This window comes from Cinclus cinclus, chromosome 24 (genome assembly GCF_963662255.1).
Source record: "Cinclus cinclus chromosome 24, bCinCin1.1, whole genome shotgun sequence".
NCBI lineage: Eukaryota > Metazoa > Chordata > Aves > Passeriformes > Cinclidae > Cinclus > Cinclus cinclus.
In genome coordinates, this window is record NC_085069.1 from 6,179,505 (window position 1) to 6,193,896 (window position 14,392).

Genomic DNA, 14,392 nt, shown 5'->3' on the forward strand with positions numbered 1-14,392 from the left:
AAGCCCAAAACCCGACCCCAAAACCCAAAGCCCGGGCTCAAAACCCCACACCCCAAACTCTGCACCCCACACCCCAAAGCTGACCCCACACCCCAAAGCTGACCCCACAGCCCTCACCTGTCCCGGTCACTCATCCAGGTGGAAGGCAGGCGCCAGGAATTCCTTTGGGACGATCCCGATTTCCTGGCCGAGCTTCCCGACCCACCAACCATACCCGGAGTACTCCTTTGGGGCCGGGATTTGGGTCAGACCCTTCCTTTGGGGTTCCGACTCCAAATCCCACCAGAAATACCCCAAATCCCACAAGAAATACCCCAAATCCCGCAAAAAAAAAAAAAAAAAACAAAACCTAAAATCCCACAGAAATACACGAATTCCACAAAAAAATACCCCAAATCCAACAAAAATCACCCCAAATCCCACAAAAAATACCTCAAATCCTCTGGGTCATGCTTTGAGGTTTGCTCAGGAATTCAAAGTTTAATTCACACCCTGATTTTTTTGTGGGGTTTAATCCCAAATTCCAGCTCCCAGACTGGAGTTCTCAAAATGTCTCCAGTAGGATTTTCCTGGGAAACTTTATCTTTTCCCAGATTTCCGTGGGATTTAAGGAAAAATCTGAATTTATCCCTAAGACCTGAATTTATCCCTAAAATCCAAATTTATTCCCAAAACCCTGCAGGCTGAGCCACTCTGCAACCCCAATTTAAACAAAATAATTCCTTCTCTGCCGAATCTCGGGATAAATCTTGGGATAAATCTCGGGACTTGCAGCATCCAAAGGGATGGAAAAAAAAAAAAAACAAAACCCAAACCACAAATTTATCCCCGAACCCCCAAATTTATCCCCAAAACCCCGCGGGCTGAGCCTTTCCTCGGCCACCCTGCAACCCCAATTTAAACAAAATAATTCCTTCTCTGCCGAATCTCGGGATAAATCCCGAGACTTTTCAGCATCCAAAGGGATGGGAAAAAAAAAAAACAACAAAAAAACAACCCCAAATTTATCCCTAAAACCCCAAATTTATCCCCAAAAACCCCGCGGGCTGAGCCTTTCCTCGGCCGCTCTGCAACTCCAATTTAAACAAAATAATTCCTTCTCTGCCGAATCTCGGGATAAATCTCGGGATAAATCTCGGGATAAATCCCGAGAATTTTGCAGCATCCAAAGGGATGGAAAAAAAAAAAAAAAACAACAAAACAACAACCCCAAATTTATCCCTAAAACCCCAAATTTATCCCTAAAACCCCAAATTTATCCCCAAAACCCCGCGGGCTGAGCCTTTCCTTGGCCGCTCTGCGACGCCAGCCCCACTTCTGCAACCCGAAATTTTAAAGCCATTTGTGCTCCAATGAATCCCGGGATAAATCCCGGGATTTTTTTCAACCTCCGAAGGGGATGGAAAAACCCCCAAACTCTCGGCAGCCCAGCCGTCATTTCCTCCCCCCGTTCGGGGCCAGGACGAATTAAAAGCGCATTAAACTCGCGGCAATAACGCTCGAGTCCTCGTCTCGCTCTGCCAAATTGCCCCGCGCTGCCTCGTGCAGATGTTCGTTAATTATGCTAATTTTTATTAAATCATTAGCGCCGAGCCCTGGCACGGCTGAGCTGCGTGAACTCTGCTCCGCTCCTTCCCAGCTCGCTGGAATTCCTGATTTTTTTTTTTTGTTTTGTTTTTTTTTTTTTTTTTTTTTTTTAGGAAGCGGGAGAGGAGGAGGAGGAGGAGGAGGGTGAGGATGGGGTTTTGTTGGAATTTGGTTAATTAGGCGTTAATTAGGCTGGGGAGGGAGGGAATTTCGAGGGGTTTTATGGAAAGGGCTGGAAAGGAGTGGATGGGTGGGGAAAGAGATTCCCGGCGGGAAAAGGGGATGGGATGGGATAATGGGATGTGATGGGATGGGATGGGATGGGATGGGATGAGATGGGATGGGATGGGATGGGATGGGATGGGATGGGATGGGATGGGATGGGATGGGATAATGGGATGGGATGGGATGGGATAATGGGATGGGATGGGATGGGGGACAGGGGGGCACTGGGAGCACTGGGAAATGCAGCAGTGTCCTCCCCATTCCCGGGAATCAGCAGGAATTGGGAAATTTGGAATCTGATTCCTTTTCAAGATTGAGAACTGGATTTGGGGGCGCTGGGAATTTGATTTCTGATCACACCAACCCCATCTCCCTATTCCTGGGAATCAGCAGGAATCAGAAAATTGGGAATCTGGCACCATTTCAAGGTTGGGAACTGGATTTGGGGTCACTTGGAATGGATTTGGGATCACCCCCACCCCATTCCCTCTATCCCCAGGAATCCCCAAACTGGGAATCCCATCCCACCAGTGTCCATCCCATCCCACCAGGACCTGTCCCATCCCACTGGGATCTCCACGTCCCATCTCAGGAGGATCCAGGTGTCCCATCCCACCAGGATCTGTCCCATCCCACCAGGACCCGTCCCATTCCACTGGGATCTCCATGTCCCATTCCATGACGGTCCACATCCCACCATGATCCTCGTGTCCCGTCCCAACAGGATCCGTCCTATCCCATTGGGATCTCCAGGTGTCCCATCCCACTGGGATCTCTGTGTCCCATTCAATGATGGTCCAGGTCCCACCATGATCCACGTGTCCCATTCCAGGAGGGTCCAGGTGTCCCATCCCAGCGGGATCTGTCCCATCCCAGCGGGATCTGTCCCATCCCATTGGGGTCTCCACGTCCCATCTCAGGAGGGTCCAGGTGTCCCATCCCAGCGGGATCTGTCCCATCCCACCAAGTCGGATCCCATCCCATTGGGGTCTCCACGTCCCATCCCATCGCAATCCACACCTCCCAAGGATCGCGACACCGGGATGACACCGGGGGTGACGCCGAGGCCCAACCCAAACCCCCAAATCCCAAGGCCTGGGAAGCGCCGGCTCCATCTTTATTCCACGCCCGAGGCGGCGAGCGCGGCCGGGGGACGGAATGTGACGGAAATGTTTCATCTGCCGGGCCCATCTGCGCCGCTCGCCCCGAGAGAGGCGCCGCCGAAGCTCCGCATCGCTTTTAATATTCTCCTAAATCACCTCGGCGGCGCTTCAAGGGCCATTGCCGCCACCGCGCCGGTTCATCTGGAGTGCACGGCGGAACGGGGGGCACGGCGAGGGCACGGGGAGGGCAAGACGTGGGGTTCGGGAGGAATTCCCAGGGATTTGGGGTCCTCAGTTACTTGGATTACGTGGTGGGGTGGCGGGGGGAGAGGAGGTGCAAAAAAGGAAAAAATAAAATAAAAAGTTTTAGAAATAAAAATGTGTGAAAAGATATTAAATGAGAATAAGGATGAAAAGTAAGAGTAAGAATAAAAGTATAGAATGAAAATACAAAAATGGAAATGGAAATGGAAATGGAAATGAAAATGAAAATAAAAAAAAGAAAAAGAAAAAGAAAAAGAAAAAGAAAAAGAAAAAGAAAAACGAAAATAAAAATAAAAATAAAAATACAAATGCAAATAAATACAAATAAAAATATAAATATAAAAATACAAATATAAATACATATACGAATACAAATATAAAAATACAAATATAAATATATATGCAAATACAAATACAAATAAAAATATAAATCTGTGGGAAGTTGCTGGGAGGGTTTGGGGGTTCAGGAGTGCAGGGATTTGGGGGGATGCTCGTGATCCTGGAATGTTTGGGGTTCAGGAGGATCTGGGGGCACGGGGAGGGCAGGGGGAGGGCACGAGGTGGGGTTTGGGAGGAATTTCCAGGGATTTGGGGTCCTCAGTTACTTGGATTAGTGGGGGGAGGGGGAGGGAGGAAGGGCAAAAAAATATAAGAAATAAAAAATATTTCCCCCCCCCAAAAAAAAATATAAGAAATAAAAATAAGAAAAAAAATAAGCATAAAAATAAAAATAAGGAGAGAAAGAAGATTAAAAAGATAAAAACAAAATTAAAAATGAAAATACAAAAGGAAGTAAAATAAAATAAAGGGAAATAAAATAAAATAAAATAAAATAAAATAAAAGGAAATAAAATAATAGGAAATGAAATAAAATAAAATAAAATGAAATGAAATAAAAGGAAATAAAATAAAATAAAATGAAATAAAATAAAATAAAATAAAATTAAATAAAATAAAATAAAATAAAATAAAATAAAAGGAAAGGAAATAAAATAAAATAAAATAAAATAAAATAAAATAAAATAAAATAAAATGAAATAAAATAAAATAAAATGAAATAAAATAAAATAAAATAAAATAAAATAAAATAAAAGGAAATAAAATAAAATAAAATAAAATAAAATAAAATAAAATAAAATAAAATAAAATAAAACCTGGGGGAAGTTTCTGGGGGGTTTGGGGGTGCAGGAATTAGTGGGGAGCAGAGGGATGTGCGGGATCCGGTGGGTTTGGAGTTTCAGGGATGCAGGAATTGGGGGGGAAATGTGATGGAAGTGAAGGCAAATATTCCGGAATTGAGGGGGGGGTTCACACCTCCAGAATTCCCCAAAACCCCCCCGGGGATGAACTCGGGAATTTGGAGTTTCAGGAATGCCAGAACTGGGAGGGGTGGGGAGGATTTCTGGAATTTTGTGTGAATATTCCAGAAATGGGGGGGGAGAGGGGAGGGGAATATTCCTGAATTGTGGGGGGGGGGAGGAACACACCGGAATTTTGGGGTTCACACCTCCAGAACCCCCCCAAAACCAGCAGAGATGAAATCGGGGATTTGGAATTTCGGGGATGCCGGAATTGGAAGGGAAAATATCCTGGAATTTGGGATGAAATATCCCAGAACTGCGGGGAAAATATTCTGGAATTGGGGATGAAATATTCCCGAATTTTGGGGTTCACTCCTCCAGAACCCCTAAAACCACCAGAGATGAAATCGGGGATTTGGAATTTCGGGGATGCCGGAATTGGAAGGGAAATATCCTGGATTTGGGGATGAAATACCCCAGAACTGCGGGGGAAATATTCTGGAACTGGGGATGAAATATTCCCGAATTTTGGGGTTCACTCCTCCAGAACCCCCCCAAAATCACCAGCGATGAACTCGGGGATTTGGAATTTCGGGGATGCCGGAATTGGAAGGGAAATATCCTGGATTTGGGGATGAAATATCCCAGAACTGCGGGGGAAATATTCTGGAACTGGGGATGAAATATTCCCGAATTTTGGGGTTCACTCCTCCAGAACCCCTAAAACCACCAGCGATGAACTCGGGGATTTGGAATTTCGGGGATGCCGGAATTGGAAGGGAAAATATCCTGGATTTGGGGATGAAATACCCCAGAACTGCGGGGGAAATATTCTGGAACTGGGGATGAAATATTCCCGAATTTTGATGCTCACACTTCCAGAACCCCCCCCAAAACCACCAGCGATGAACTCGGGGCTCTCTCACTCTGTCTCTTTTTCTCTCTCTCTCTCTCTCTCGCATCTCGGGGACCCCCGAGGACCCGCTCGGGCTCTGTCGCATCCCCGGCGTTGCTGCGGCAACCGGAGCCGGGCTCGTTGTCGCCTCCCCGGGGCCACCCGGGCTCCACCTGCGCCCGGCGGGGTCAGCGCGGGGCCGGCAGAATTAATGAAGGCGGGCGCTAATGAGGTGTCGGAGGCTGTTGATGCTCTCCGTGTGTCGGGGGCACTCGCATTTCCAGAGCTCATTATGGGATGCAATTAGGCACCGCCAGATATTTAACTTTTTTTTTTTTAATTTTTTTTTTTTTTTTTTTTTTTTTCCTCCCCTCCTGTTTAAATTAGCATTTTAATAACGCCGCTGTCGAGAGGGGAGAACAACAGCAAAAACAAGGAGGGGAGGGGGAAAAAAAAAAAACCAAAAAAAAAAAAAAAGGAGAAAAAAAAAGGATCTTTTTTTTTTTTTTACGGGTAAAACTTCCCGGCTCGAGTTAATGGCGAAATTGTGAGGATGGAGAGGGGGAAAAAAAAAAAAAAAAATTAAAAATGAACCTTTCCCACCTTTCCCACTTATCCCAGCGGGGGAAAAAAGGAAATGAAATAAAATAAAAATGCGGGAGTGATTTTTTTTTTTTTATTCCGTTTATCGCACGCTTCGTTTTCCGAAATTTGCTCTGCGGCCGAATATTTTCGCGTGATGGAGGCTGGAGGAGTTGGGAGCTGTGGGGAGGGTTTGGGATAATTCCAACCCAAATCCCAAATCCTGAATCCCGAATCCCTGGAGAAGGGAGTGGGGTGAGGATTTGGGAGAAGCAAATGTCGGTTCTGGGATGGATCCGATTAAAAATCAGATCAAAAAATCCCATCCAAAAAAATCCCATCCAAAAATCTGATCAAAAATATCCCATCCAAAAAATCCCACCCAAAAAAATCCCATTCAAAAATCCCATTAAAAATCCCATTAAGAATCCCTCCAAAAATCCGATCAAAAAATCCCTTTCCAGAGAAATCCCGGGGTCGCTTCCCCCCCAAAATGTGAGATTCCTGGAATTTGGGGCAGGGAAAGGGGACGAGGGGACATCCCAGGGATGGGGATTGGGAAAGGGGACACGGCCACTTTATAGGGGATTGGAAAAACTGCCCCTTTCCCTCCCAGATTTTCAACCAAAAATCCCAAATCCCAAACATTTCCTTCTCCAGCAGGATTCCTGATCCTGAATATTTGGTGATCCCAAATCCCCCGGATTGGGAATTTTGGGGAATCACCCCATTTTCTTCCCAGATTTTCAGAGAAATCCCAAATCCCAAACATTTCCTTCTCCAGCAGGATTCCTGATCCTGAATATTTGGTGAACCCAAATCCCCCGGATTGGGAATGTTGGGGTTTTCCCCTTGGGATTGGGATCTTTGGGGTTTTTCCCTTGGGATTGGGAATTTTGGGGGTTTCTCCTCCAGGACTGGGAATTTTGGGGTTTTCTTTCCCTCGGGATTGCTGTGTGGGATTGGGGAACTGGGAGAACTGGGATTGGGGAACTGGGAGAACTGGGATTGAGTTTTTCTCCCTGATCCCAAATTGGGAGTTACTGGGATTGAGTTTTCCTCTCTGATCCCAAACTGGGAGTTACTGGGATTGAGTTTTCCTCTCTGATCCCAAACTGGGAGTTACTGGGATTGAGTTTTCCTCTCTGATCCCAAACTGGGAGTTACTGGGATTGAATTTTCCTCTCTGATCCCAAACTGGGAGTTACTGGGATTGAGTTTTTCTCTCTGATCCCAAACTGGGAGTTACTGGGAATGTGTTCCCCACTCTGATCCCGAACTGGGAGTTACTGGGGTGGGGTTTTTCTCTTTAATCTTGAACTGGGAGTTACTGGGATCGGGTTCCCCCTTTCCCTGGAATTTGGATCACCGGGAACTTTTCCCCTCATCCCTTGAACAGGGAATCCCAAGGATCCCATTCCCAAATCCCAACCCAGAGCCTCCTCCTCCCATCCCACATCCCAAAATCCCAAATCCAGCACAAAAAAAGCAGGAAAAGAGCAGGAATCTCATCCTTGCCCCTGATCCATGAATCCCCCCCATCCTGGGATTCCTCGGGATGAATCGGGAATTCCAGCCTCATTTAGGGATTCCAAATTCCCTTTTCCCTGTCCATAAAACCGGGATCTTCCTTCATTTGCACCTTGGAAAAGGGATTTAAAAAAAAACTGGGAATAAAGGATGGGATCAGCGGGATTTATCCCTGGAGAATTCCTATATTTGCCCCAAATCCAGGCTCTCCCCAGCTCCACCCCATTCCGGATTTTGGGGTTTTTTGGGATCGTTTTAAACTTGGGATTAGTTCAGGATCTGTGGGAAATGGTTGGGAATTCCGGGAGTGGGAATTCCATGGATTCTGGAGGGATCAGAGCCCTGGAATCTCTGGAATCCCAAAGAGCAGAATTCCCACCAGGATTTGGGATCAACACCGGGAAAAGGAACCCCGGGATTTCTGGGATTTCCGGGAATTCCGGGAATTCCGGGATTTCTGGGATTTCTGGGATTTCAGCCTTTCCTGGGATGTTTTGGATAAACGGGATTGGGTTTTTTTCCCGTAGTTTCTCTGGTTTTCCTGCTTTTTTTCTATGGAAAAATTCCCGAAACTTCTGGCAGAGGTGGGTGTAGATGGATGGAATTTAGATAGGATAGAGAATAAAAAATAATAATAATAATAATAAAAAAAAGTTTAAAAGTTTAAAAACTAAAATATGAATTTAAAAATGTAAAAATAAAATAGTATAAAATGCAAAATATAAAAATTAAAATGCAAAAATCAAAGTATAAAGTACAAAAATTAAAATATAAAATGGAAAGAGTAAAATTTTAAATGCAAAATGCAAAATGTAAAACACAAAAATTAAAACTTAGAATACAAAAATTTAAAAATTATATTTTAAAATACAAAGTAGAAATTAGAAAATACAAAATTCAAAGTACTAAAAGTAAAATATAAAATTAAAAAAATTAAACCAGAAAAATTTAAAATTTAAATTTTATGATATAAAATATAAAATACGGAGTGCAAAATACAAAGCATTAGATACAGAACAGAAAGTGAAAAAAAGTAAAATATAAACAAAAATAAAATATGAAAATTTTAAATTTAAGTTTCAAAATACAAAGTACAAAATTCAAAGTATTAAATGTAGAATATAAAGTATAAAAATAAAGAATAGAAAAGAAACCAAAGCTCTCCAAAGGCTCACACCCATTCCATAGAGCACATCCCATCAGCCATGGAATTCCCAGATCCCAGAAAATCCTGGAATTTCCCAGCCGGAATTCCCGAATCCTGAATTGTCCTCAGCACCAGAACAAATCCTTACCAAAAAGTCTATTATTTATTTTATTTTATTTTATTTTATTTTATTTTATTTTATTTTAATATTTTATTTTATTTTATTTTATTTTATTTTATTTTATTTTATTTTATTTTATTTTATTTTATTTTTTTTTATATTATCTTATTTCACCTGCCTGTTTATTAATTAACTGATAATGGAGTATTTAGCATTTATTTACCTGTTTGTTTACCTGCTTATTAATTAATTGATAATGGATTAATAATATGAGTTAATTTATATAATATATATTATATAATTTACATGTTATATAAAAATGGATTAATTAATGAGTTAATTTACCTGTATATTTAACTGCTTATTTATTAATTAATTAACATTAATGTACCTGTCCATTTATTAATTTAGAATTGAGCAATTTCCCTATTAATTAATTTATTATTTTATTCAATTAATAAATTAATACCTGGTGAAGAATACCTGGCCCCAGATTCCCGGGATTTATGGGATAAGGAACGGACGGGGTTTATCCCAGGAATTCCTGGAAGCGGGGACGGAATTCCTGTTTTTCTGGGTGGGGTTTATCCCAGGAATGTGCAGGTGAATCCCTCTGGATGAGGGAAAATTTGGGATGAAGAACCGAAATTTGGGATGAGGAACCAGGGATGGGCAGGTGAGGGTGGATTTGGGATTCGGGATCCCGAAATTTGGGATTCAGGATTAGGGACCTGTACTTGAGGCCTTGTGAATGGGGGGAAAATTTGGGATCAGCCTCGAGCCTGTCCCAGGGGGTGACCAGGGATGATCGAAGAGTGACCAGGAGTGACCGGGGGTGACCAGGAGTGACCGGGGGTGACCAGGAGTGACCGGGAGTGACCAGGAGTGACCAGGAGTGACCGGGGGTGACCAGGAGTGACCGGGAGTGACCGGGGGGTGACCAGGAGTGACCGGGGGGTGACCAAGAGTGACCAGGAGTGACCAGGAGTGACCGGGGGTGACCGGAGGTGACCAGGAGTGACCAGGAGTGACCAGGAGTGACCGGGGGTGACCGGGGGGTGACCAGAGGTGACCAGGAGTGACCGGGAGTGACCGGGGGGTGATCGGGGGGTGACCAGGAGTGACCAGGACTGACCAGGAGTGACCAGGGAGTGACCAGGAGTGACCGGGAGGTGACCGGGGGGGTGACCAGGGGTGATCAAGGAGTGACCGGGGGGTGACCAAGAGTGACCAGGAGTGACCAGGGAGTGACCAGGAGTGACCAGGAGTGACCGGGGGGTGACCAGGAGTGACCGGGAGGTGACCAGGGGTGATCAAGGAGTGACCGGGGGGTGACCAAGAGTGACCAGGAGTGACCAGGGGTGACCGGGGGTGACCGGGGGGTGACCAGGAGTGACCGGGGAGTGACCAGGAGTGACCAGGAGTGACCGGGAGGTGACCAGGGGTGATCAAGGAGTGACCGGGGGGTGACCAAGAGTGACCAGGAGTGACCAGGGGTGACCGGGGGTGACCGGGGGGTGACCAAGAGTGACCAGGAGTGACCAGGGATGACTAGGCAGTGATTGGGGGTGACCAGGGGTGACCGGGGGTGACCAGGAGTGACCGGGGGGTGACCGCTGCCTTCCAGCTGCCCCCATCCCGGTGTTCCCGACATTCCCAGCGGGATCATTGCCGGGATCCGAGCGCAGCTGAGCCCGCGCCGCCTCCGGAGATGGAGGGGACGGAAGGGGGGGTGGGGGGGATCAGGGCTTGTCCCGGTCCCCAAATCCATGGAAAACGCCGCTAGATGTCACCCCGCGCCTTCGGCTGAGATGCGGGATGTGGGGAATCCTCTCCCGCCCCTTCCCTCTCCCGGTTTTATGGGAAGGGATTGAGGGAAAGAAGGGATGTTTTATGGGGTGCAGGAATGAACGGATCCCAGTTTTGTTGGGAAGGAGCTGAGGGAAAGAACGGATCCCAGTTTTATGGGATACAGGAATGTACGAATCACAGTTTTATGGGAAGGGATTGAGGGAGTGAATGGGTCCCGGTTTTATGGGGTGCAGGAATGAAAGGATCCCGGTTTTATTGGGAACAGATTGAGGGAATTAACTGATCCCAGTTTTATGGGATACAGGAATGAACAGGTCCCAGTTTTATGGGAAGGGATTACGGGAATGAGCTCATCCTGGTTTTATGGGAAGGGATTGAGGGAGTGAACGGGTCCCGGTTTTATGGGATGCAGGAATGAATGGATCCTGGTTTTATGGGATGCAGGAATGAATGGATCCCGGTTTTATGGGATGCAGGAATGAATGGATCCCAGTTTTATGTGCGCCATGTCCCATCCAGCTAAACCTTCTCCAAGCAGGAAGTGGTGCCACATTCCCACAATTATCCCAGAGGAGGAATCACCCAGATGAGAAAATGGGAGCGGGGCTGCGAGCAGGGATATGGGAACAGGATTTTGTTGGGATTACGGAATTCTGGGATTGGCTGGGTGGGAAGGAGCTCAACTCCCATCCCATTCCCACGCCTGCTATCCCAGCCCAGCCTGGCCTTGGACACTTCCAGAGACAGAAATTAGGGATGGGAATTAGGGTTGGGAATTAGGGGTGGGAATGATTCTTCCCTTTCCCCAAAAGAATTCCCAGTGTTTTCTCCCGGCGGGAATGCACCGTTGGCACCCCTGGGGTTGTCACCTCCCAGATCCAGAGGGGCCAAAATCCCTTGGAACGGCGTTCCCAGGATTCTCGGGATAAAACAAGTCCCCATTTCCCTGGAAGTGCCACGGAACGCCGGGACGGGATGGGTTCCCAGCCTCGACAATTCCATGATTCCCTGAGCCCATTCCGCTCCTGGTGTCCAGTTTTCCCGGGAATGTCAGGCCGGGAAGGCGCCAGATGGGATTTTATAGGAGCTGCTATTCCATGGTTGGAGCCAGCGGCCGCCGAGAGATTAATTCCGCGAAATTAATTGGGACAAGATTGAAAAGGGAATTAAGGCACAGCTGAGTGAACATTCCCAACCTTTTCCCTCCTCCTCCTCCTCCTCCTCCTCCTCCTCCTCCTCCTCCTCCTCCTCCTCCACCTCTTCCCATCGCCGCCTCTCCCTCCGCTTCCTGCATCCCGAGTCTATGGGGGAAAAGCCATCAGGACCGCTGGAATTCCCACCGGGATCCCCGCATTTGGAACCCTCTAGATAAATGTCCCCCAGGACAGGGAATGGGGCCCAAAATTCCTAAAACAGGCCCCAAAATTGGGAATTTGCAGCTTTCCGGAGCGGGATGCAGGACCTGGAGTGGGAGCTGCTCTTCCAGCCCCAAATCATGACCCAAAGTGGCTCCAAATGCAGGAAAAACCAGTGAAAACCAGTAAAACCAGTGAAAACCAGTAAAAATCAGTAAAGAACCAGTGAAAACCAGTGAAAATCCAATAAAATCCAGGAAAGACCAATAAATACCAACACAACCCAGTAAAACCCAGTAAATCCCAGTAAAAGCTAATAAAAACCAGTAAAAACCAGTAAAAACCAGTGAAAACCAGTGAAAACTAGTGAAGACCAGTGAAAATCAGTGAAAACCCAATAAAATCCAGTGAAGACCAGTAAATACCAGCAAAACCCAGTAAATCCCAGTAAGACTTAGTAAAAACCAGCAAAACCCAGCAAAACTCAGCAAAACCCAGTAAAAACCTAGTAAAATCCAGTAAAACCAGTAAAAACCAGTAAAGCCCAGTAAAACTCCCCTCCCGACATAATAAATTTAATTTTAAACCTTAACTTCGAGCAATTTTAGCACCTTCTGGCCTTGAAAATTAGCCCGAATCCCGAAAAATTCCAGCTCTGACCTCACTGAGGACCCCAATGAGGTCGCCCCGTTGGAAATGGAAAATAAAATGGAAGATGATTCAAATTTCCCAAAAAAATTCCCAAAACAATTCCCAAAAAATTCTGGATTCTACCTCACTGAGGACGCAAATGAAGTCGTGCCGGTGGGAACGTGAAGTACAATGGAAAACGAGATGGATTTCCCCAAAAGTTCCCAAAAAAATTCCGGCTCCTACCTTGCTGAGGATGCGGATGAGGTCACCCCGCTGGAAGGAGAGCTCGTCGGGATTGTCCCCGCGGCAATCCCACAATCCCTGGTAATAACAGGAATAATCCTCGTCGGAATTTTCTGGGAAAAAGGAAAAGAAAGGAGCAGAGGTGAGGGATTCACACGGATCAGAAAGGTGATTCCAGATCCGGAAGTTCTCCTGGAGCTCCTCCGGGATGGGAAAGGCTCCAAATCTGTCGGGAATGTTGAATATCGAGGCTGGAAAATGCCAGGAGTTCCATCGAATTCCATCATGGACTCACCGGCTGAGGAATTTGTGCCTCCCAAAGAGTTTTGTCCCAGTTTTCCCTCCTTTCCCAGGAATTCTATTTCCCAGAGGGACAGGAGGGCATTGGAGGCATCCCGGGAATATCTGGTGGGATCCCGAGGAGCCATCCCAAAATTCCTGTGGGATTCCTCTCCTTTTAGGGATTAAAAACCCCATTAAAACAAAAAATCCCAAACCCCTCCTTTATCCCAGGAATTTAGGGAGATGCCTCCTTATCCCATCAGGGAGAGTCTTCCCAACTGGAATTCCACCATTGGGAAGAGTCTCACTCCTCAAATCCGGGGAATTCTCCCGTTCTCCACATTTTCCGTAGCCCAGGATGCTCCAAAGTGGCCAAAATCCCAAAATATTCCCCTGGCCTCCATATCCTGGAAATCCTTTGGGCTGGGATCTTACCCTCCCCGCTTCCGAAATCCTCCTCATCCTCTGGGAATGGTGGCTCCATCTCCTCATCTGGGGAGGGAAAAATGGTGGAAAAATCAGGGAAAACCGGCAGAAAAATCAGGGAAAATCCGGGAATGTTTTAGCTCCAGCAGGCCCAGGGCTCCGAGAGAATCCTGGGAATAAAAAATTCCTGGACTGATTGTGGAGAGAGGAAGTATCGGAGACGATTTTCATGGAAAACGGGAATTGTTGTGGACACTGGGAAAAAACCAAATATCTGAATTCTGGGTGTCCCCGTGGGAAGAGAGGTGTCTTGGGGAAAAGAGATTCCAGAGGGGAAATTCCAGGCTGGGAATGCGAAGAAGGAAGGAAAAAATTCGGGAGAAAGAGGATTTAGGAAGAGGAGGAGGAAAGGATGGAAGGAATGATCCCGGGAAAAAGAGACGCTGGGAAGGCTTGGAAAAATGGGAAGGGAATGGAGCTGGGAATCCCAAATTTCCATCCCTGTCCATGGAAAACCCACCTCCCATCCCAGGAAAGCCTCTTCCCATCTGTGCCTATTCCCAGGCACATTCCCAGTAAATTTGGAGCTGCAAAATGCAGGAATGGGATCCATGGGGATGGGACCAGCCCCTCTCCACTTCCAGGGTTTTTCCTGGAACCAAATCTGATGGATCCAGGGACTTCCCTGGAATCAAATCTGATGGATCCGAATGTTTTCCTGGAATCAGGCCTGGAAGTGAAGCCCAGCCTTCCCAATCCCACCCAGCACTTGGATTTTCCAGGACTGAATCAAAGGAAAAAACTGGAAAATTTCAGAAAATTCAGCTTCTCCCTCCCTCCCTCCCTACTTTTGGGATCTTCATCCCGGGGGTTCCGGAGCTGCCGG

General features: G+C 46.4%; 1 protein-coding gene across 1 annotated transcript in view; it reads right to left on the reverse strand.

Annotated features, from left to right (window-relative positions):
• SKAP1 (src kinase associated phosphoprotein 1) overlaps window positions 1–14,392 on the reverse strand; it is a 92,445-nt gene continuing 78,053 nt past the window's right edge. Inside the window, exons 10-12 of the mRNA XM_062508044.1 lie at window positions 13,516–13,572; window positions 12,799–12,911; window positions 1–225 (exon numbers count right to left, since the gene is read on the reverse strand). Of these exons, the coding sequence (XP_062364028.1) occupies window positions 127–225; window positions 12,799–12,911; window positions 13,516–13,572 (269 nt within the window). The 3' untranslated portion in view covers window positions 1–126. The remainder of the gene's footprint in view (window positions 226–12,798; window positions 12,912–13,515; window positions 13,573–14,392) is intronic.